General features: G+C 42.4%; 1 protein-coding gene across 1 annotated transcript in view; it reads left to right on the top strand.

Moving 5' to 3' along the window:
• The window catches only part of LOC126418489 (beta-ureidopropionase), a 159,855-nt gene that overhangs the window by 97,326 nt on the left and 39,172 nt on the right, over positions 1-23,357 (top strand). Inside the window, exon 6 of the mRNA XM_050085266.1 lies at positions 11,116-11,240. Coding sequence (XP_049941223.1) covers positions 11,116-11,240 — 125 coding nt within the window. The remainder of the gene's footprint in view (positions 1-11,115; positions 11,241-23,357) is intronic.

Genomic DNA, 23,357 nt, shown 5'->3' with positions numbered 1-23,357 from the left:
TCTACATTCTATGGCTGTGTGCAAATGTAAAGGGAGGGAGGGGGGGGGGGGGGCTGCTGCATTTTTCTGATGTTTCAACCTATCTTTGCGAAATACGGTTCCAGCTGTGCACTGACAAACAGTGTTGGACTTGTTGTCAGCAGCAAGTATGCTCAGCTGCGAATGGGCACATTTTCCTGGCTAGACAGCAGCATCCACTGAAGCAGGCCCTCAGGAACCAAATGACAAAAACCCGTTGTTAAACAAAGCTATTAATCTTTTTTAGATTTCTTGCCAATTCTCACAATAGTGCATTCTCCATAAGTTAGTGGAAAAATATGAAAATTAATATATTGGTACCAGTATGTAAAACTGTTCCGGCATAATGACAACCAAAGGCATGAATATGAAGTACACAAGACCGGAGAAGGCTGTGAGATGATGTCAGCCAATAGTTTACTGACTAGGACTGCACCACGACAGGAGCGGCCTCCGTCCAAAGAGAATATAAGTGCTGCTCCTGCCAGCCTCGTGCAGACAGTAGAAGACTCACACTAGCAGAGGTGCTAGCAGACCTGGGCTAGAAATGACGCACTAGAAGAGAAGCACTAGAAGGACAGTGATTAGTGATCCATATGAACTTATGTAAATGACTTGTATGGACATTGTATATAGCGAAGGACATTGATTGTTTGCAAATCACCAATTGTTTGCAATCGAAAGTTAAGTATTGACAATCTAATTTATTGTAATAAAAACCATTAATGTTATTTGCTTGAATTGTTGTTAAGCTATCTGAGAAATCAGCATCCTTTAGGCACCCTATAAGAGATAAATGGGCAGGACACCAGAAAAACCATAAATGCTTTTAGAAAAATACGGTACAAGAGGGGTGGAGGGACACACCAACCCCCTTGGCCTAGCACCTTGGTGCCAATGGACATCTTCTTTTAGTGAACAAATTCTTGTACTAATGCACATCTGACATCACTAGAGATGATACAAAATTAGTGCTGACACAAAGATGTTTTGAAGTAGAATGATGCATGGCTACGAATCCGAGTGTCTGTATCAGTCTACCTTTATTTCTTCCCCTCATTACCTATTTATTTATGTGATAGTTACAAGTACCCCACATTCTCAAAAGCTTTCATTAATCAAAAAGAAAAAAAAGTGAATGTTGTACTGAGAAACTTATACCAGACATTTTAAGTTTCCACTAAGGATTTTTTCCTAGTAGCAATAGTAATTTTTAGAAAACATTCAAGGTAAACATATTGATTCATTTCTAAAATCTATAAAAATGTGTGCTTTCTTCATTTGACATCTTATGATTGTATGGAGTGCTCCCTGGTGTACCCGCACAATCCACTCCTCTGTGTGTGTTCCACTTGCCATCCACTAGTCCTATCAGGTGAACCATTTTGAACTTAAAGTACCTTGGTCATACAAGAGTCATGAAATGATCTTGAATGTCACATGTTCCACACCATATTTATTACCTGTTTTTAGTCTAGTCACTACTCATGTACACAAATGGTTCACAGCAAATAGCCTAGCCCTAAATTTTTCAAAAAATATGATACAGTTTCAGATAATGAATAAAAACTTCAAGTGCCTGAGGTGGATATTAACAATCAGAAAATTTGTGAAACTTCACATACAAAATTCCTCAACATTCAGGTAGAGAGTCAGTTAAGATGGAAACAGCAAAGTGATTGGCTTTTCAAGAAACTTATCTTAGTGTGCTTTGCACCAAGAGCCATTTCTCACTCTGTTGACAGAGAAGTAATGCTGTTCTCATATCTTGCTTGTTTCTGTTCTGTATTTTACTATGGTATAATCTTCTGGAAAAATGCTGCAGAAGTTTAAATTAATCACAGGGTCTCTAACAGAACATCCTGTAGACATCCTTTCAAGTTTCTCACGATATGTAGGCCTACTATTACATGTCAATATATATATACTTGTTGATGCCATTTGTAGCCAACAACTGGGATTTATTTCAGAAAAATTATGACATTTGCAACCATCACACAAGACAGGTGAAAAATTTCCATGAAGGCTCTGCAGCTCTCATGAAGGTATGCAGGGGAATTACTGAGTCAGATATAAAAGTACACAGAAAGTTTCCCATCAATATAAAAAAGAAAATTAGTATTCTAGAAGTCTTTCACCACCTGCCACACCATGAGGTGACCTACCACTCGACCATGGTTGAGAGATCAACCTCAGTGCAAGCAGTAACTGGGCTGGCCCCTGGTGCGGACCAATTGCTGGATGTCTGTTGGATGCCCACAGCAGGCCCACAACAGTGATGCCCATACACTGCAGCTTCAAGATGTGTAACTGAAGCTATCACACCCTGGAGCTGAGAGCAAAGTGTCACTACCTTGGCTTGCATCTGCAAACAGCAATCACAGCCCTATCCATACTAAAGACCACAGAAAACTACACAACACAGACAGGCAAAATACTATTGACATGCCCTATGGAAGTCTGCTGTAGATAGTGATGAAAATATAAGAACTTAGTCTAATAAGTTAGATTAACACACAGAGACTCAAAAACTAATCTACCAAAGCACTCAGGACAGATTAAATAATTTGCTCCTGATTAGAAACTTGTAATATGTCACAAAATCAGTTTAATTACTGACCCAAATGCAAATGTGAGAACTCTGTCTATTAATATTAAATAAACATGCAGAAATCAAAGAAACTATACTACCAAAGCACACAGATGAAATTATACAATTCGCGCCTGGTTAGAAACTCGTAAAATCAATTACTTCTCTGTTGCTGCTTGTGCCTTGGTTGGCTGCTGCTGCCTCCTTCCTAGTCACCTTGACCAAGTGTATCCTCACCCACAATTACTTGTCCTTTGAAGGCATTACCTACAAACAAATCCAGGGTGTGGGTATGGGCACCCATATGGCACCATCCTATGCCAACATATTTGTGGGCCATCTAGAGGAAACCTGCCTAAACACCCAGAATCGTAAGCACCTAGTTCACATTCATTGAAGACATCTTTGTGATCTGTGATCTGGATCAAGGGTGAGGACATCCTGTCCACATTCCTACAGAACCTCAACAACTTCTCCCCCTTTTGTTTCACCTGGTGCTACTCAACCCACAAGCCACCTTATTAGATGTCGATTACATCAGTACCTCCATCCATATCAAACCTACTAACCATCAGAAATACCTACACTTCTACAGCTGCCACCCATTCCAAACCAAGAAATCTCTTCCGTTCTGCCCAGCCACCCATGGCTGTTGCATCTACAGTGATGAGCGGTTCCTCTCGAAATATACCAAGGGTCTCATTTAAGCCTTCACAGAACATAATTATCCTCCCAGCCTTGTACAAAGACAAATCTCCCGTGCTTTATTTTACTTCCAAAGTCCCATATGAAATATTTCTCTATCTAAAAACTTGCTGAAATAAAAATGTACATTTTGAATATATAAGACTGTGATGAAGAATAATGCCTCTGAATTTTTGATCATGTTCTCAACATCAGCTGAGATATTATATGTCATGCATAGTACTAAGTCAACTTTGCAAGTTGCAACCCTCTGCTGCTAGAGGCTCTGAATTATAGTGTGTAATGTGGCATTGTGTAATGTAACTATATCAGTGCATGAGAAACAGCATGCTGTAATTGATTTTCTAACCACAGAAGAGTTCATTCACACATGGAGCACCCTCTCCTTCAGCATGACAATATCAGACCACATACAAATATTGCAACATCTACAACAGTCAGAAGTCTTCGGTTCACTGTCGTCTGTCATCCTCCATAGACTCCTGATTGGCCTCCTCTGATCTTCATGTTTTCAAAAAACATTAATGAACACCTTTGACAGTGATGAAGCATTGCAATCAGAAGTGAGATTGTGGCTCCATCAGGAAAGCTGAACATTCTACAGTGGCGGTATAAACAAACTAGTCTCTTGTTGGGGGAAATGTGTTCATCGCCAAGATGACTATGTTGAGAAATAAATATGCAGGCATGAAGAATAAAGATGTAGAATGTTAATAAAGTGTTTTGTTTTAAAAAGCTTTAAGAGTTTTCACATAAAAGATTTGGAGACATTACTTTTCAGCACACCCTCATAGAAAAATTAGTGCTACAGGGCAGAAATACTAGATTTTTTAAAGGCCTGCATTCTGAAATTTGAATAATTGTGCACCAACATTTTTGCGTACAGAAACTTTTCCTGAATAGTAAAATTTAGAAAAAAATATGATGTTCTTTACATGGTATAGAAACAGAGCTGTCAGATCAGATAGGGCAATTCTAAAACAAGCTGTAATTAGTGGGCACAGATTTTTCAGTCATGTGGAGTTCATGAGACTTCAAATTTAGATATTTCCTTAAAGAAAATGCTTGTGTGTTGCATGTAACATGTAAACTACTCTCAGAATAATAAGACATAAATTTACAGTTTGAAAAGAATTTAAAAATTTCCTGTATATGAGATATATGGTTCCAATAAGTAAAATCAAGAAGAAGAAAAGCTTTTCATATTAAGACTGGTATCAGAGCAGATGGATTTATCTCATCTTTCTTCTTGGTGGTATCAGATAAAGAACACTATAAAGAATGGTAGGTCTGTTTGTAAATGTCTCAGGCAGCATGAGCAGGGAAGGTTTTATGAAGTGAAGCTAGAAGTTGTGCAGTATGTACCTGATAAATGGAATGGAAGTGTCAGCATTATTCAAGGAGTTACCAGACTGAATGTGTTTGAAGTAAAGAGGATTTTTTGAATAGAAGGTTGGGCAAGAATTCAAAACTGATACTGGATGATGCACACAGATGAGAAAGAGAACAGGGGTTACATTACAGTGAGAAACAGTGCTTGCTCAGTGACTTGCAACAGTCTTTGATGAAAAACTAATTAAATGCCAGAGCCATGCACACGGTGTAAAACAGTTTACTGATCTGTATGAGAAAAGCCAATCAAATGCCTGTTTGTTGCTCAAAGTGCAACATTTGCGGTGCAACTAATAGGTTGCTGCTGGCAGCATTAGTGGATAAAGATGTAGTTTTCATGGTGTCTTGAACTGTTGCTGGTTGGTATTTGAAGAGGGAGATGTGTTGGTGGCGTTGCTTTGCATTGTTGCATCTACAGGAGGAGTCGCAGAGTGTGGTGAGGTAAGCTGGTGCAGTGATGGTGACAGTTAGTGTGCCATCTGCTGAAAAATGGGAGTCCTGCCATGTCAAGTACTGGTTGGACAGCAGTGGTGTGCATGAAAATGTGTGACAGAGCTTCCATCCGACCACCTGTCCATGTAGGCTGCAGTAATCACAAGCCAGTATTGCATAACATGATGGATATGTCATCAGGCAGAAAATGGTGGAGATTTACACACTCTCGGAAATTGATTAACAGGTGCATAGGAGACAGTGGGGTGAGGAGTGTCTGTTGTGAGAGCCCACGCTGATTTAAGCTAGTTCACCAACATTTTTTTTTGTTTCCCAGCCGTTTCGATATAAGTGTTTGTATCATGTTTCAACATTTGATATGGTCCTTAAACGGTGGTTGTAGGGTGGGTTTCACGGCGTGTGTGCATAGCATCACATGAGAGTATGTGGCCAGACCTTTATGAATAAAGATTCATTGTGTCATGTGGTGGGAGGGGGTGGCACATGGATGTTTTGTATATGTGTGTGCATGCATGTGACTAAGTCTGGCTAGTCCTGGTCTGTGGGGACCGTTTCATGCACTACGAATTTAGCGGGTAGAGTGAAGGGCTCGCCATTTTGGTGAGCAATGTGTCAAAATCATCTTTATGTGCCGTTTGAATGCCCAGGAGAACCCATAGGAGGGCTTCCATCCATGATTCTGAGTGGCACATGACAGCAGCTGTCATCAACTGATGCCACTGTTCCACAAGGGCATTGGATTAGGGGTGGTAAGCAGTTGTGTGGAACTGGCGGCATCTGCTTAGGTAGCGTAAGTCATTGAATAGTTGGGACTTGAACTGCAGACCCTGGTACAACAATGAGGAGGCCGGGCAGCTGAATCTGGCAATACGACTGTTGATGAACGTTTTTGCTAGTGTCTCTGCTGATATGTCGGTAATGGGTGTTTTCTCCAGCCGCTGTTTCATGTGATCTATCATTAACAGACTGTAACAGTAACCATATGATTTGGGGAAAGGCCCTACAATGTCAGTGTGGATGTGCTGGAAGCAACCCATTGGAATCGGGATTTTGACAAAGGTAGGGAGGGGGGGGGGGGCTGCTTATGACAGGCAGTTTTTACCTGCTGGCACAGAATGCAGGTTCTGGCCCATGTGGCACAATCCTTTTTAATGTTAGGCCAGACAAACTGTTCTGTGATGAGGTGTATGGTAGAATATACTGCCAGATGTGCAAGTTTGTGGAGAAGGTCAAAAACTGACCTGCAGTGTGACTCTGGGGTGACTGGTCAGACTCATCCATTCAAAACATCACACCAAACTTGTTTGGTCATGACGGGTAGCGTGCTTGTTGAAATTAGAGTCCAGTGTCTGGTTTGTTAAACAAGCTGTGGAGCTCGGCATCTGTCGCTTGTACATCAGTGATCCTAACAAAGTCCAACTGAGTGGATGCAGTGGCACTACAGGAAAAGGAGTCCACCACAATATTATCAGCTCTTTTACTGTATCACATGTTGGTACTTAACTGTGCTACAAAGTTGAGGTGGCTGAATCTCCTGGATGCATAATCCACTAATGTGTTGTGGAATGCATCTGCCAATGGGTGATGGTGTATTTATATGGTAAGGTGTCTACCCTCATCATCATCATCATCATCATCTTGAAAGTGATGAACTGCTTCATATATGGCTTGTAGTTTGTAGTCAAATGTGGACCATTTTTTCTGGACTTTGGTAAGTTTGCATAAGAAAAACTGACCAGCTGAGTGACGACACTGATCTCGTGCTGTAAAGGAACTGCAGTTGGATGATTGCTAGCATCAGACATGATAACTAGATGTGCATTGGCTGAGGGTTGTGGCATACAAACTTTTATTTTGTCAAAGGCCACATTTGCGGTGTCCAATCGAGGTGTCATTTACCAGATGCATTCTTGCTAAGGAGAGCTTGGGTGACTGGTAGCGAAGTTCCAGTCTCGTGTGGCAATTAGTTCCTGTAGAAATTTATGACCCCCAAAAACGTACGCTGCTCTTGGTAGTTGTTGGGAGATGGGAGGAAGCATATCTAGTGAGTTTTCTCATGAATAGGACGCATCCCAGGCACGTCGACATGGCGTCCAACAGAGGTCATATGGGGTTGCAGAAGTTGGTACTTGTCATCGTTTATAATGACGGTGTGAGAGGCAAGCTTATCAACAATGATATACAGGTGGTCATGATGGCCTTCCTTGTTTTGCAAACAGATTACGATGTCATCTAGATAGGTGCAACACAAAAGCAATTGAACTCTGCACTATCATTAAATGTTTGCTATGTCTGTGCCAAATTTTTTAGTCCATACAGCATGTAGAGGAACTCAAAGAGACCAAATGGCATGATTATTTCAGTTTTTGGTATGTCTGCAGCTGCTATTATAATTTACAAGTAAGGTGTTTTGCAATCAACAATGTTAAAAAATTTTGCCCCGGCCTAGATGTGTGAAAAATCATGCAAGTTTCGAATGGGATAGCTGTCAGTGCTTGTACAGGTGTTGAGGTAGTGGTAATCACCACATATGTGTCAAGTACCATTCTTTTCAGGAACTAGTTTAATTGGGGAAGCCTAAGCACTGTCTGATAGCCTGACTATGACAGCTCGTAAAAATTCGTCCACTGCAGCTTTAACTGTTTTAAGTTTGAGGGGAGGTAGACAGTGGAACTGGTGATGGACAGGGGCACCTGGTGTTTTTGCAATATGGTGGACAGTGCCGTCCGACATGGTACAGATTGTATGCAGTCTAATGGGGGAGTGTGCAGCAACTCCAGGATGTGGGGTATGAAATGATTCACTGTTGCTGTTGACGTCACACAACAAGGTCTCAGGAGTGTTCTCACATGGGGGTTGTGATCATTCACTAACCTGAGAAGTGGCACCGCGATAGTGATTGGTGTTTGAGGTGATGAAGGTCATCAAGATGCTGTTGAGCTGCATATAGTGATGCAGTGGCATCCACGATTTGTCTCTATAATTGTTCGTTGTTCATGCATGTGATCTTGTTGTCATGATGTAATATGAGTACTCGGCTGCCTTTAAGTGTAGCTGGTTTGTAGCTTCATATAATGTGGTATGTCGAGCAGTGGCAGTGTGACCAAAGGCATTACAGTCCCAGCAGGTAGTGTATCTCTGACAACATCACGGATCAGCTGCTGGCCATCCCGTCGTAATAGGAGGGCATGATTTAAATCTGACAGTAGTTGGTAGTGCTGGAGGAAACTGGCTCAGGACTGGTTGAACTGTCTCTGCTACTAGGGATGTTCAAGGTATTTACATACCTGTGCAGAGATCAGGCATGATGTGTGCAGTTCCAGCAACTGTGATTACAGTGTCATTGGACATGTGCAGTTGCAGCAGCAACAGCGACAGTGCAGAAAGTGTGAGAGCAGGTGGTAGAGTGCTCATATTGACCCTGGTATCAATGAGAAAATACATGTGCAGGCACCTGTCATGGACGTATAGTCTGCCCATTGAAACATTGTGTCACTACTATTTTGTTGTGGTGTACAGAGGTGTCTTGTTAATGAAGAGCGGCCTGGTGCACCTAAGTCAGGCCACTGTTCTAGTTTGGGTAGGCACAAGGTTGTCTGCAGCACTGTGCGACCCGCCCAAATCTCGTGTGAAACCAGCAGTAGCATTGTTATGTGTTGGGCATGGAAGCAGATGATGCACTTGATTGGTGCACTTGATTGAGTCAGTGACCAGCTGGGGGGGGGGGGGGAGGAGGCAACAACATTGTCTGTCACAGTAGGCAACTGTTGTCCACCGGAACCATGGAAGGTGCTCGAGGCAGGGGCTACAACCCAGTTCTGGTCAGTCCGGTCATCGTTGGGCAGTCTGCAGCTGGACTGAATGTCAGGCCAGCTCGGCCCAGCTTGTGCAAAACCAGTTTCAGTGCAGGCGTACTGAGCATTGAGTGCAGTGTAGTGCTGTTGAGTGTTAATTAGAATGTGGTTTTGTGACAGTGCCTGCATTCTTTCAATGAGTCAAAGTTTAAACTCCAATGGTGCCTCCTCAAGCCCTAGCATCACTGTCTGGATGTTCTCTGGCAGTTTCAGGAACCAAAGTGTCCTTAGTGCACGGTCAGGCAGAAGCGTTGTGTCAAGTAGCAGGCGGTGACAGAACAAAGACGGCATGGCTGAAGGCAAACCACATTGCAGGAGAATCCGCATGGAACAATGGTAGTTTCAGATGGTAGTGGCCAATGTGATGGCCATCAGTGATTTAATTGTAGGGCACCATTGTGAGGCAGGTGTGGCATAGCCAGGAGGTGTGGGAGGTGCGGGAGCATCGGTGCATGAGACGTACAGGAAATGCAGCTTGATATAGGGTGGCAAGTGTGGTGTCACCGCCAGACACCACACTTGTTAGGTGGTAGCTTTAAATCGGCTGCGGTCCATTAGTACATGTCGGACCCGCGTGTCGCCACTGTCAGGGATCGCAGACCAAGCGCCACCACAAGGCAGGTCTCGAGAGACTGACTAGCACTCGCCCCAGTTGTACGGACGACTTTGCTAGTGACTACACGGACGAAGCCTCGCTCATTTGCAGAGCAGATAGTTAGAATAGCCTTCAGCTGAGTCAATGGCTACGACCTAGCAAGGCGCCATTAGTAACATTGCATGTATCTAAAGAGTCTCACTTGTATCGCCACAATCTCCAGATGTACCAAAAGGATGGATTAAAGTTAAGTATTCCAGAAGCTACGTACTTTTCTTTATAGCATTCATTATGTATCCTGTTTCAGACCTCACGCCATCCTACTTTAACTTAGCGCGTGCCTTTCGGCTTCCTCTCATTGTGTCTAGGCTGTCTTGTCTAGACACAACAGCAAGTGATGAGGTGAGTCATGTTGTGGTGCGGGTAGCATCAGTGACACATGGTGATTTGCCTAGAACTTGGGTGGCCGTTTGAAGAATGGCTGTGGGTGAGAGTGAAGTTCTGGGGCTGATGGGAGTAGGTATGGCTTTTCCAACGTCGGATGTCTGAGGCGATGGGAAATGTATGTAAGAATGTGCATGAGGTCCTGGCACCATAAAGAAGGAAGGCATGGTCCATTTGTTACCCAGCAGCACAGTCAATGTCTCATGGAGTTAATATGGATGTGTTGTCATTCATGACACAACTGACATGGGTGTGACTTCACTTGAACCAGGAGGTAGCAGTATCTGACTTTACCAAAATGAGGTTGTGAAAAACTCATTCTCGGAGTCCATAGTTGGTTTTGGTGCTGAGTGCAGGTAATAAAACAGTGCTGGACCAGAAACGAGTCAGTTATTACGCCCAGTGCGGCTGGTGCAGCTGCGGTGTGAGTGATGTCATGGTCTGTCTCGCAGAACTCGCATTTAGTCACAAAGATCGGAACTGGATTTGTAAAATTAGAATGCAGAGGTTCTGAAAGGAGATGTAAACCTTGATTGTGGTGTCCATTGGCTGCTGAATGACAAAACAGAACAATGGAGTGGTATGGCATTGGCCATTGTTGGTCAACCATAATGGCTCTGCGGAGGCATCCGAATGGTTCAGGAAATTAATGTTGAATATCATAATGCTCTTAATCACCAGCATTGGAACACGCAAGATTTTGTTCCTGTGCAAAAGTTGAAGGCACTTAGCTTAATGTTCGTTATGGAGGTGGGCAGCCATTGTTTAATGTGATTCTCTGCTACACTTTTGTCTGAAGTACATGGAACTGATTCACTTGGTATCAAATCTGGAATGTTTATTTTGAAGTCACTCAGTAAATTCGACATTTGTTGTGACACAGTTCTCTGCTTGGCATCAGTGGCAATGCAAGGTTGGTCCGAAGATATGGCAAACAATAAAGGCATTGCTGCTATGTTGCTTGGCACTATAGTATTTTCCAAGCCTTAGCAATTTTGCACATGAAATTTTTGTGGAATTAATGTAATTCCTAACTTGTAACTTTAATATTACTTTGTTTGCAGACTTCATTTGGCAAAATTGCTGTAAACATTTGTTATGGACGTCATCACCCATTGAACTGGCTTATGTTTGGAATTAATGGAGCTGAAATTGTTTTCAACCCTTCAGCTACAGTAGGTGCACTGAGGTGAGATAATTGAAAAATATCTAAGTGATAATAAGGTTTGTAATTTTGTTCTTCTATTAGTAGTTATTATTATTATTATTATACTTTCCTTTCTCAGTCGTTATGTCTGGTTAAAAATGGAAAGTGATGCAGACCTTGATCAAGCGTCACTTCCTTTTAACTGTACGGTATATGTTACATTGCATTTAGGAACTTTTGGGTAATTGAACATGTATCAATAATTACAGATTTCTATAGTTGTATATATAAGTTTGGATGTAGCTGTATTGCGTTGATGTACTGGTGGATGCTGTGTGGTATGACTCCTGTTGTGGTGTCACCGCCAGACACCACACTTGCTAGGTGGTAGCTTAAATCGGCCGCGGTCCATTTAGTACATGTCGGACCCGCGTGTCGCCACTGTGTAATCGCAGACCTAGCGCCACCACCAAGGCAGGTCTCGTGATACGAGAGAGCACTCGCCCCAGTTGTACGAGAACCTAGCTACCGCCCAGTTGTACGAGAACCTAGCTACCGACCAGATGTACGAAGCCTTTCTCTCTCATTAGCCGAGAGACAGAATAGCCATCAGCTAAGTTAATGGCTACGAACTAGCAAGGCGCCATTTGTATCAGTGCCTATAGCTTACGAGTATTCAAGAGAGATGTATTCCAAGGACTAATTAAAAGATAAGTAATAAGCATCTACATACTTTTCTTCTTATTCATTTATAAGTTCTCATGTTCCAGACTTCACGCCCGTCAGCTTTAGTCTTGCGTGCATTTTCAGCCATCTCAACTTCACGGTGTCGGCCCAGATACCGACACAACATTGGCGACGAGGATGGGATGTTTGTATTAATTCGTTTGTGTCATGGCTTCGCCACAATCTCCAGATGTACTGTCCGAATTTTATCGCTTGCAGAATCAGCAGACGCAGGCGTTATTGGATGCCCTTGGACAGCTCGTCCAGGGTCAACGTACCATTCAAACCGATGCGGCCGTCGCCGCTTCTTCGCTACCGCTGCCACTAAACGCTGTTGCACCTCCCTTTCGACCATACGTGGCAGCCGATGAGACCTGGCACGAGTGGTCTCGCCAGTTCAACTTTCATCTAGCGGCCTACAGAATTCAAGGTAAAGAGCGGCAGCCGTTTTTGCTTTCTTGTGTCGGTGTGTCCACATACCGTGTGATAGTGAAATTGTTTCCCCGACGCGACGTAGCAACTCTGTCCTACGAGGAAATTTTGTCTGCTTTAGATGCCTATTTCAAAGAAACAGTTAATGTGGTGGCAAAACGGTATACGTTCTTTCGTACAAAACGTACGGCCGGTCAAACTAATAGGGAGTGGGTAGCAACATTGCAAGGACTTACTAGGGACTGTGCCTTTGAATGTGACTGTGGTCTTTCTTATTCAGATACAATGGTGCGTGATGCAATTGCACAGAACGTTTCTGATGTTCGCATACGGGAGCAAATTTTGAAACTAGTTAATCCCTCCCTTCAACAAGTGATAGACATATTGGATAGACAGGACACACTTGACTGTGCTCAGGAATCTTTTGAAACTTCGCCAGCCGTGTGTAACATTAACCGGCCCGCTGGACGCCCAGCGCGGCCCGGTCACCGGGCCTCGCGCACGTCCGCACACCTGCCATCGCACAAACAAACGCAGCTGCCGCCGCGCGCTAAGCCACGTGTGCCGCGCCAGCCCACAAATGTAGTGAAATCATGCCCGCGGTGTGCTACTAGACATTCGCGTGAACATTGCCCGTCACGCCAAGCTATTTGCTTTTTCTGCAATAAGAAAGGACATGTTCAAAGTGTTCGCCAGCAACAGCTCAGATCAGACAATCACAATCATTCCAGGCCCTTTGCTTCGCGCCGGAATCGAACCAAGGACACTCAGGCTCGTGGACCTTCGCCTATTGACATTCATGTCGTTAATTCCGCTTCGTCCAGTGACACTTTCTCTAACAGTGACTGTGTTCGTCCCACAAAAACTGTGCGTCGACGTCGCCGGAAATCACGTCAATTAGCAAGTGATTCTGTACCAGTGTCTGTTCCAATTGCACAAAACAGTCGCTCTTGTCGTCAGCAGAACAATAAACTTTTTGTGGACTTAGACTTTGAAGGCAAAGTGATACCATTCCAGCTCGATACCGGAGCTGCAGTTTCATTGCTCAATCACGACACGTACAAACAACTGGGCAAACCTCCGTTGCGTTCCGCAAATGTTAAGCTAACTACATATTCCGGACAGAAAATTCCTGTGTTAGGACAGTGCAGCCTTCTTGCAACATACAAGGGACAAACAAAACTTGTGTCATTTTACGTTCTTCGTTCTTCTTCTGCTGTGAACTTGTTTGGTCTAGATTTATTTAAGTTGTTTAACATGTCTATTGTAAATCAGGTCCTCTCAGTGAATCAGACTGTGCCTACAGACAGTGTTTCTCGGCTGTGTGACGAATTTGCAGACATTTTTGCACCGGGCTTAGGTTGCGCTAAAAACTATGAAGCACATTTAGAACTGAAGGTAAACGCGCAACCGAAATTTTTCAGGGCGCGCAATGTTCCCCACGCATTGCGTGATGAGGTCGCAAGAACGTTACACGATCTCGCATCACAGGGTGTAATTGAACGTGTGCAAGCTTCTCTCTGGGCCTCACCCTTAGTAATTTTGCCAAAACCTTCCGGAAAATTGAGACTTTGCATGGACTTCAAGGCCACAGTGAATCCACAGCTAGTGACTGCTACTTTTCCTTTGCCCCGCCCGGAAGATCTTTTTGCTAAACTGTGCCCGGGAAAATATTTTTCAAAGTTGGACCTAGCCGATGCGTACTTGCAAATACCGGTGGACGACGAATCCCAGCGCGTATTGGTGGTTAACACGCATCTTGGATTGTACCGCTTCAAAAGACTGCCATTCGGGTGTGCATCCGCCCCTGCCTTGTTTCAGCAATATTTACAAACTATTTGTGCGTCGGTCCCTACTGCAGCAAACTATCTGGACGATATAGTGATCTCCGGACAGACAGAAGATCATCATCTTGCGAACTTACGAACATTATTTCAGGTCTTGCGACAAAATGGTCTTTGCTTGAGGAAGGACAAATGTGTGTTTTTTGCTCGTGACTTACCATACCTGGGACATGTCATTAATGCCCAAGGCATACATCCGAGTCCAGAGCACCTCCGTGCCATACAAGAATTGCCTTCCCCTCAAAATGTGAAACAGCTACAGAGTGTGTTGGGTAAAATTAATTATCACAATAAATTTGTGCGCAATGCCTCTTCCATTTCAGCTCCGCTTCATCGCTTACGCCGTAAAGGTGTTCCGTTCGTCTGGACGACGGAATGTGATCGCGCCTTTCGCCAGTTGAAATCGGCGTTGCTTTCTAATACTTGCCTTACGCCATTCGATCCCCAGAAACCCCTTTTGTTGATGGTAGATGCATCGGATTTCGGGATCGGTGCTGTGCTTGCGCACAAAGTTGGCTCCCATGATCGCCCTATTGCCTTTGCGTCCAAATTGCTCTCGTCTGCGCAAAGAAATTATTCACAGATAGAGAAAGAAGCTTTGGCTCTCGTGTTTGGTGTTACTAAGTTCCATGATTTCTTGTATGGTCGTCACTTTACCATCATCACAGACCACAAACCTTTGACATCGCTTTTTCATCCGACCAAGCCTGTACCTCCACGTACAGCGCAGAAATTCATTCGCTGGTCTATTTTCCTCTCGCAGTACCGCTACGATATCTTGTATCGGTCCACTGCTAAGCACGGAAACGCCGATGCGTTGTCCCGTTTGCCTGTTGCTGAGGATAAAGCATTCGATTCTTCCGAACTTGCTTGCATGTTCATTGATTCGGAAACCGATGAAGTGGTCGAATCGTTTCCGATTGATTTTCGTCGTGTCGCTACAGCCACAGCTGCTGACCCTGTCCTTGCTACTGTTTTACGTTTTGTTGCTACGCAATGGCCTTTGTCAAAGTCTCGGATCGAGGATCCGTTGGTTCGCCTATTTTTTGCTCACAAGGAGAGACTTTTTGTTCGACGTGGTGTTTTGTTGTTGCGTTCTGATAATGATCAGTCCAGAGTCGTGGTCCCACGTTCGTTACAGTCCTCTGTTTTACGGCTTCTTCACCAAGGACATTGGGGTATAGTGCGAACGAAACAACTTGCTCGTCAGCACTGTACTTGGTTCGGAATCGATGCTGCGATTACGAATATGTGTTCTTCGTGCCCGGCGTGTGCCGAACAACAGTCCGCACCGCCGCGGAAAGTCTTTGCGTGGCCAAAAGCCATTTCCCCTTGGCAACGCTTGCACATTGATTTTGCTGGTCCATTCTGGAATGCTCGATGGTTGGTTCTGGTCGACGCCTTCAGTAATTTTCCTTTTGTTGTCCGGATGTCTTCCACGACGTCCTCCGCCACCATCCAAGCGTTGTCTGCTATCTTTTGCATTGAAGGTCTTCCGCAGACTATTGTTTCCGACAATGGCCCACAATTCATGTCCGCAGAATTTCAGTCATTCTGCCAGGCCAATGGTATTCAACATCTGACATCCGCGCCGTTTTCGCCTCAGTCCAACGGTGCCGCTGAACGATTGGTCCGGACTTTCAAGTCACAGATGTTGAAATTGAAAGAGTCGCATTCTCGGGAGGACGCATTGTTGCTCTTTTTGTCTTCGTATCGCTCTCAGCCCCGAGATGGTCGCTCGCCGGCTGAGTTGCTCCACGGTCGTCCTCATCGCACCTTGATGTCTTTGCTGCATCCGCCGCATCAGGTTCCTGTGCAGCGGCAGACTCCTGCTTTTGCTCCAGGCGACGTTGTATTTTATCGCAACTATCGAGGTTCACGGCGTTGGCTCGCAGGGCGCATTCTTCGCTGCCTCGGCCGCGCGATGTATTTGGTTTTGGGGGCCTCTGGTGAGGTGCGTCGGCATCTCAATCAGCTGCGCCTCTGTCGTCGCTCGGGTTCTGCCGCTCCCCGTCTGCTTTCAGCGACGGTGCCGTCCGGTCAGCGCCCTGGGGACCCATCTACTGGCTCGCCTCATCCCCAGGTGTTACCGACGATGCCTTCCATTTTGCCCCATGGCGACGCGCCGCCGCCGCCGCAGCAGCAGCAGCCGCCGCCGCCGCCGCTTGTTCTCCCGCCGGCGCCGCCCGCATTCGACGCTTCGTTGCAGCCGCCAAGCGCCTCCCAGGGTCACGCGCCACCGATTGCTTCCCGTGACCAGCTGTCCTCCGCCATGGAACTCCCGCCCGCTCCGGACCACATGACGTCATCGCGCGTCGGCTACCCCGACGCAATGGAGGTTGATCCTTCGGTCCCTCCTGTCTCTTTACGGGCGCATACACCGCATGTTGACGTGCACCCTGGACTAGTTTTTCAGGCGTTTCCTAGTTCCCCTCGGACCGTATGGCCGGGTGCGGGTGGCACAGCCTCGCCTGTTGTTAGGCTCCCCACCTCATCGCATACGTCAACATGTGGTCCTCCCCACGGCGGGCGGAAGCCTTATCACACGACCGTTCGCCGATTTGCGGGGGAGGAATGTGGTGTCACCGCCAGACACCACACTTGCTAGGTGGTAGCTTAAATCGGCCGCGGTCCATTTAGTACATGTCGGACCCGCGTGTCGCCACTGTGTAATCGCAGACCTAGCGCCACCACCAAGGCAGGTCTCGTGATACGAGAGAGCACTCGCCCCAGTTGTACGAGAACCTAGCTACCGCCCAGTTGTACGAGAACCTAGCTACCGACCAGATGTACGAAGCCTTTCTCTCTCATTAGCCGAGAGACAGAATAGCCATCAGCTAAGTTAATAGCTACGAACTAGCAAGGCGCCATTTGTATCAGTGCCTATAGCTTACGAGTATTCAAGAGAGATGTATTCCAAGGACTAATTAAAAGATAAGTAATAAGCATCTACATACTTTTCTTCTTATTCATTTATAAGTTCTCATGTTCCAGACTTCACGCCCGTCAGCTTTAGTCTTGCGTGCATTTTCAGCCATCTCAACTTCACGGTGTCGGCCCAGATACCGACACAACACCTGTAGTTGATAGTATAATTGGTATAATGTCAACTTTATCCTGATGCCACATGTCCTTGACTTTCTCAGCCAGTTGGATGTATTTTTCAATTTTTTCTCCTGTTTTCTTCTGTATATTTGTTGTATTGGGTATGGATATTTTGATTAGTTGTGTTAATTTATTCTTTTTATTGGTGAGTATGATGTCAGGTTTGTTATGTGGCGTTGTTTTATCTGTTATAATGGTTCTGTTCCAGTATAATTTGTATTTATCATTCTCCAGTACATTTTGTGGTGCATACTTGTATGTGGGAACGTGTTGTTTTATTAGTTTATGTTGTATGGCAAGTTGTTGATGTATTATTTTTGCTACAGTGTCATTTTCTGGTGTATTCTGTATTTGCTAGTATTCTACATCCGCTTGTGATGTGATCTACTGTTTCTATTTGTTGTTTGCAAAGTCTGCATTTATCTGTTTTGGTTTTGGGATCTTTAATAATATGCTTGCTGTAATATCTGGTGTTTCTTGTTTGATCCTGTATTGCAATCATGAATCCTTCCGTCTCACTGTATATATTGCCTTTTCTTAGCCATGTGTTGGACGCATCTTGATCGATGTGTGGTTGTGTTAGATGATACGGGTGCTTGCCATGTAGTGTTTTCTTTTTCCAATTTACTTTCTTTGTATCTGTTGATGTTATGTGATCTAAAGGGTTATAGAAGTGGTTATGAAATTGCAGTGGTGTAGCCGATGTATTTATATGAGTGATTGCTTTGTGTATTTTGCTAGTTTCTGCTCGTTCTATAAAGAATTTTCTTAAAGTGTCTACCTGTCCATAATGTAGGTTTTTTATGTCGATAAATCCCCTTCCTCCTTCCTTTCTGCTTAATGTGAATCTTTCTGTTGCTGAATGTATGTGATGTATTCTATATTTGTGGCATTGTGATTGTGTAAGTGTATTAGTGCTTCTAGTTCTCTGTTACTCCATTTCAGTACTCCAAAAGAGTAGGTCAATAGTGGTATAGCATAAGTATTTATAGCTTTTGTCTTGTTTCTTGCTGTCAATTCTGTTTTCAGTATTTTTGTTAGTCTTTGTCTATATTTTTCTTTTAGTTCTTCTTTAATATTTGTATTATCTATTCCTATTTTTTGTCTGTATCCTAGATATTTATAGGCATCTGTTTTTTTCCATCGCTTCTATGCAGTTGCTGTGGTTATCCAATATGTAATCTTCCTGTTTAGTGTGTTTTCCCTTGACTCTGCTATTTTTCTTACATTTGCCTGTTCCAAAAGCCATATTTATATCATTGCTGAATACTTCTGCTATCTTCATTAATTGGTTGAGTTGTTGATTTGTTGCTGCCAGTAGTTTTAGATCATCCATGAATAGCAAATGTATGATTTTGTGTTGGTATGTTCCAGTAATATTGCATCCATAATTTGTATTATTTAGCATGTTGGATAGTGGGTTCAGAGCAAGGCAGAACCAGAAAGGGCTTAATGAGTCTCCTTGGTTTATTCCGTGCTTAAATCTTTTCCAGGGGCTTTCCAATTGTGAGTAGAATTAATTGCTCGGGTGACTTCATGTTGCAGAATTATCACTTCAGGCATTTGTGGTATCATCTTGTATGTGTCTGTTTCTGCTTGTATCCACCAAGCATGCCTGTTATGCTGTACCGGGTTTGACCATATGTTGCTCCAGAAGTGTTCCATGTCTCTTATGTTTGGTGGATTGTCTATTCTAATGTGTGTGTTATCTATTGTCTGGTAAAATTTCTTTTGGTTTGTGTTGAATGTTTGGTTTTGTTTCCTTCTATTTTCACTTTTTTTGTATCTTCTAAGTCGTTTGGCCAATGCTGTAATTTCTGCTTCTTTTCATCTAATTGCTCTATCGCTTCTTGTTGTGAGATTTTACCTAACCTTTTTCGTTTTTTGTCTGATATTTCGTTTCTTATAAGTTGTGTTAGCTGTCTGATGTCTTTTCTCAGTTTTTCTATTCTGATCTGTAGCCTGTGTTGCCATGCTGGTTTTGTGGGTTTCTTCTGTATGTTGGTTGGTTCTGACCTCTGCCTAGTGTGTATATTTAGTGTAGTGGGTGTCAGTTAACTTCATCTGACCATCTCATCCTCTGTCTTTGTTTTCCTTCTAGAGTGGTTGCAGGAAGCGTATCCTGCAAAACACCTCTATTTGGATTTAAATCATTTTCCGTGTGGCTAACAGTGTCGTTACCATTGTGGACAGGCATGGGGTTCGAGCGTCGTTCCCAACCATGACAGCGCTTGTCCAAGGCTTCATTAGTTCTGTCCTGAACCAACTAATCACACTAAAAGGGGGGTTAGCCCTATTAGTGGTTTGTTCTTTTCGTCGCCTTTTGCGACTGGCAGAACATATCGGAGGCCTATTCTTTTTCCGGGCCTCCACGGGTTTTATTATTATTATTATTACTATTATTGGAATTTATTGCTGAACATGAGCTACAAAGAAAGTTACAATACTGTATAATTGTTGCTTCTGGGGCTCTTAATGCCCAATAGGATTGTACAGTATGTTTCATTTTTTTCTTTACATCTTCAAAATGATTATTGAAAACTGTCTTGTGAAGATCAAATATGCAGGAATAGCTGGAGCATTTGGTGTGGGGCAAATACTAAAAGCAAACTGGTGTTGCCACAAAGTATTCTCTTGTTGTTTTCTGCTCAGAATGAATCATGCATTTGCTTTCATAATTGCTCACCAGTGTAGTACGTTATTATTTACAAGATGAAATTTTGTGCCTGTTTACAGCCTCATTTGTTAGTAAGTCACTGAATGTTAAATAAATACTTTGTTTTTGCTGCTTTGGTTACCTCTCAATCTTGGTTTGTGTTATGTACATACTTTTCTGAATACAAGTATTTTTACATTGTAGATAGAAGGTTACTTGATCGTTAAACTGTTGGTCTGCACTAAGCCAGAAACTGAAAAAATAAACAGTGGACAATAGATACATACATGTTGTACAGGTTAATTTCCGTCTTTAGCAACTGTAATAAAAGTCTTATTCAGACCAGACGTGTTTCACTTTATTCTAAATCATCTTCAGTGCCACTGTAACAATACTGTTATTTTTTCTTATAGTTTTGTTTGTTTTGATCATTGAAAACCACACAAGCTACAATTACTGTGGCAAGAACATTTTGGCATACATTTTTGTTCAACATCTAAAGGTTGATACATTTAAGCTTTTGCACCTTGAGGCTGCTTTTTCAGTATGATGAAGGGGGAAGAAAGAAAAGGAAGAAATATTTTTCAGAAATAAATTGAGTGCTGTACACAAAATAACTGACTGAGCTCAAAATTGCTGCACTGTGTAGCTTCAAATTTATAATGTCTGACATTCTACAACATATGGCAAGAAATTACTAGACAAAAAGAAATATTAATGGCATACGACAGATGTAGAAAGAAACAGAAGATGTAAGTCAAAAAAGGAATGGAATGAAGAAGAGGCAGAAAGAAATGGAAAGATCAGAACAAGGAATCCAAATCAGTAGGACCTCAGCATGTTTGTGTCTCTATGCCACACAGTGCTTTAACAATCACCTGTTCTCCAGATTCTTTCTCATCACTTTCAGGGTTTCACAATACTCTATCTTGTGTTCGCTATTGTTTTTCACAAATGTAAACAACCTTCCATCTCACGTGCCACAAGTGAAATTAGTTATTTTTGTGGATGGCACTAGTATTGTAATCAGTCTAAACATACAGAAGAAATGTAAAAGTATTATTGAGTGGTTTTCTGTGAATGGTCTCTCTCCCAATTTTAAAAAGATGCAACATATTCAGTTCTACACATATACCAATAAGAGATATACCAATAAGTTAACATACTGTAAGGAAATAATAATTAGTGTGGAAACTACTTTCACACTTCGGATTATTGAAAATGTAGGGGAGAGCCAAACTGGTAAGTTGACATATATTGCATATTTTCATTCAATAGTGTCATAGGGAATAACGTCCTAGTGTAACTCATCTTTAAGAAGAAAAGTCTTCATCGTTCGAAACGTGCTGTAAGAGTAATGTGCAGTGCTCACCCATGATCATTTTGTAGGCATTCGCTTAAGGAAGAAGGAAATCAACTTTTATAGCCCCACATTAAGGTTGTCTTTAGTGTGTACGTGATGCACAGTGCTACAACCAAAATTTTTGATCACCTACCCAATTATATAAATTGTCTGACAGACAGCAAAATTAAATTTGAAAACAAACTGAAACAGTTTCTCCTTCGCACTCCTTCTATTCCATAGGAGACTTTCTGTTTTTGTAATCTGTAAAAACTGGTGGGTAGGAATTACTAATCACATCTGATTTTAAAAAATAAAAATAAAAAAGGACTTGTAAATGTTCAGAGTTTAGTCAAATTTATAAATGAATGTATAATGTGAATGTAAAATGACATTTTTGACATCATTACTATTAATTCTACACACGGTAATGATCTATGGGACACAAAACTGACTGACTTGTAAACACAAACTAGGCATTCCACTTGAGGTCTCCTACCAGCAACCCTGTGATCAAAACAAGAATATCACGATCCAGCTACCCAGTATTATGGATCCTCTGAGTACATAAATTGTTATAAGTCATAAGCATAAGGTTTTAAATGTTATTTAAAGAAAATTTCACTTGAGAAAATTATAAAATTATCAGACATAATTGCTGGCTACTACTGACCATCAGGATCTGAAATTTCAGTACTGCTGCTTGAAAGATGCATATTTATTTAGTGTATGGTGCATTACATCACATGAATTAATTACATATAGATAATCTAGAATGCAAACATTATGTGTACATATAAAACAGAGATCATATAAAAAAGAGAAAAGAATAGATATAAAAATACCAGCTTTTTTTCTACCATTGGACAAGAATTGGCAGCCACCTAGGGTGGCAAAATTTTAGGGCCAGCAAAGGGTGAGAAAAATTAATTTCGAATCAAACAGAGAAAAAATTGAGCAAATGATGAGAAAAAATGAAAAAGAGGAAAAATCAGAAAACCAAATTGGTTTCAACGGCATACGGAACAATTACTTAAGTAATTGATGAAAGTAAACACGCTACCTCAAAACTAAAGCAGCCACTACTGAGTACAAAACTGAAACAGACATGACCTCCATTCATCTCTCTTGAGCAATGATCAGGAGAAAATGACTTAGACCATTGCACCACCATGGCAGCTAAAAATAAAAGTTGTGCAGCTTTAATAGAAAATGCAAACAAGACATCATTTATTTATTTAATCACAAGACAGTGGATGCTGAAAAAGATGAGATTTATTCCTCATTCTAGAAATATTTCAATTACAACAGAAATGAAATAATACTATGATTATCCAGATGATCTAGTTTGATGCTTCAGCATGTTTTTCACCAGTATAGCATAGTTTTCTAAATTGATGGAAAAATTCATTCACACCTGAAAATAGTTCCACACCTTCATTAGTCCATTTTTCTTACAATTAAATAGACTAAGTAATTGATGCCAAAATTGGTTGCACTGGTATATTCAGTTGAATTCTGGTTCCAAATCCTTCCTATTTCAGTTATTTTGAGAAATTTGAAAAAGTCAGGACAAAAAATAAGAAACTGAGGACATTTGTTGTTCTCAGTCAGTTTTGAAGGAATTGAGGAGAAAGCAAGAAAACTGGGAATGGTCCCCAGAAAATAAGAAGAGATCAGTGTAGTTTAATAATCGAATGTATAATATGAGATTTTCATTGCTGTGCCGTTGGATGTTGTTGATGGAGGAGTGTGGAGAGAGGGGATTACAGGGAGTGATAAAAAAGAGGGAATGTCATTTTTGAATTCTCACTTAAGATGACAAAATACACAGCAATGGCCCTGTAAAACACATAAGGTATATAAAACCACAGAATATACAGGAACACAACTCCACCAAATGTCCACACTGCTGATATATTCTACCATCCCTTTGGTAGCATGTGGGAGTTCGGAGCAGACACTGGTGAATGCTGTCAGGAAATGATCTTCAACTATATGTTTTATGGTTTACATAGCAGCTCCACAATTGCACTTGGGAGAAACTATTTTCC

The sequence above is a fragment of the Schistocerca serialis genome, chromosome 9 (genome assembly GCF_023864345.2).
Source record: "Schistocerca serialis cubense isolate TAMUIC-IGC-003099 chromosome 9, iqSchSeri2.2, whole genome shotgun sequence".
In the NCBI taxonomy this organism is placed as follows: domain Eukaryota; kingdom Metazoa; phylum Arthropoda; class Insecta; order Orthoptera; family Acrididae; genus Schistocerca; species Schistocerca serialis.
The sequence above is the reverse complement of the archived record's forward strand: the minus strand, read 5'-3'. Positions and strand labels throughout refer to the sequence as shown.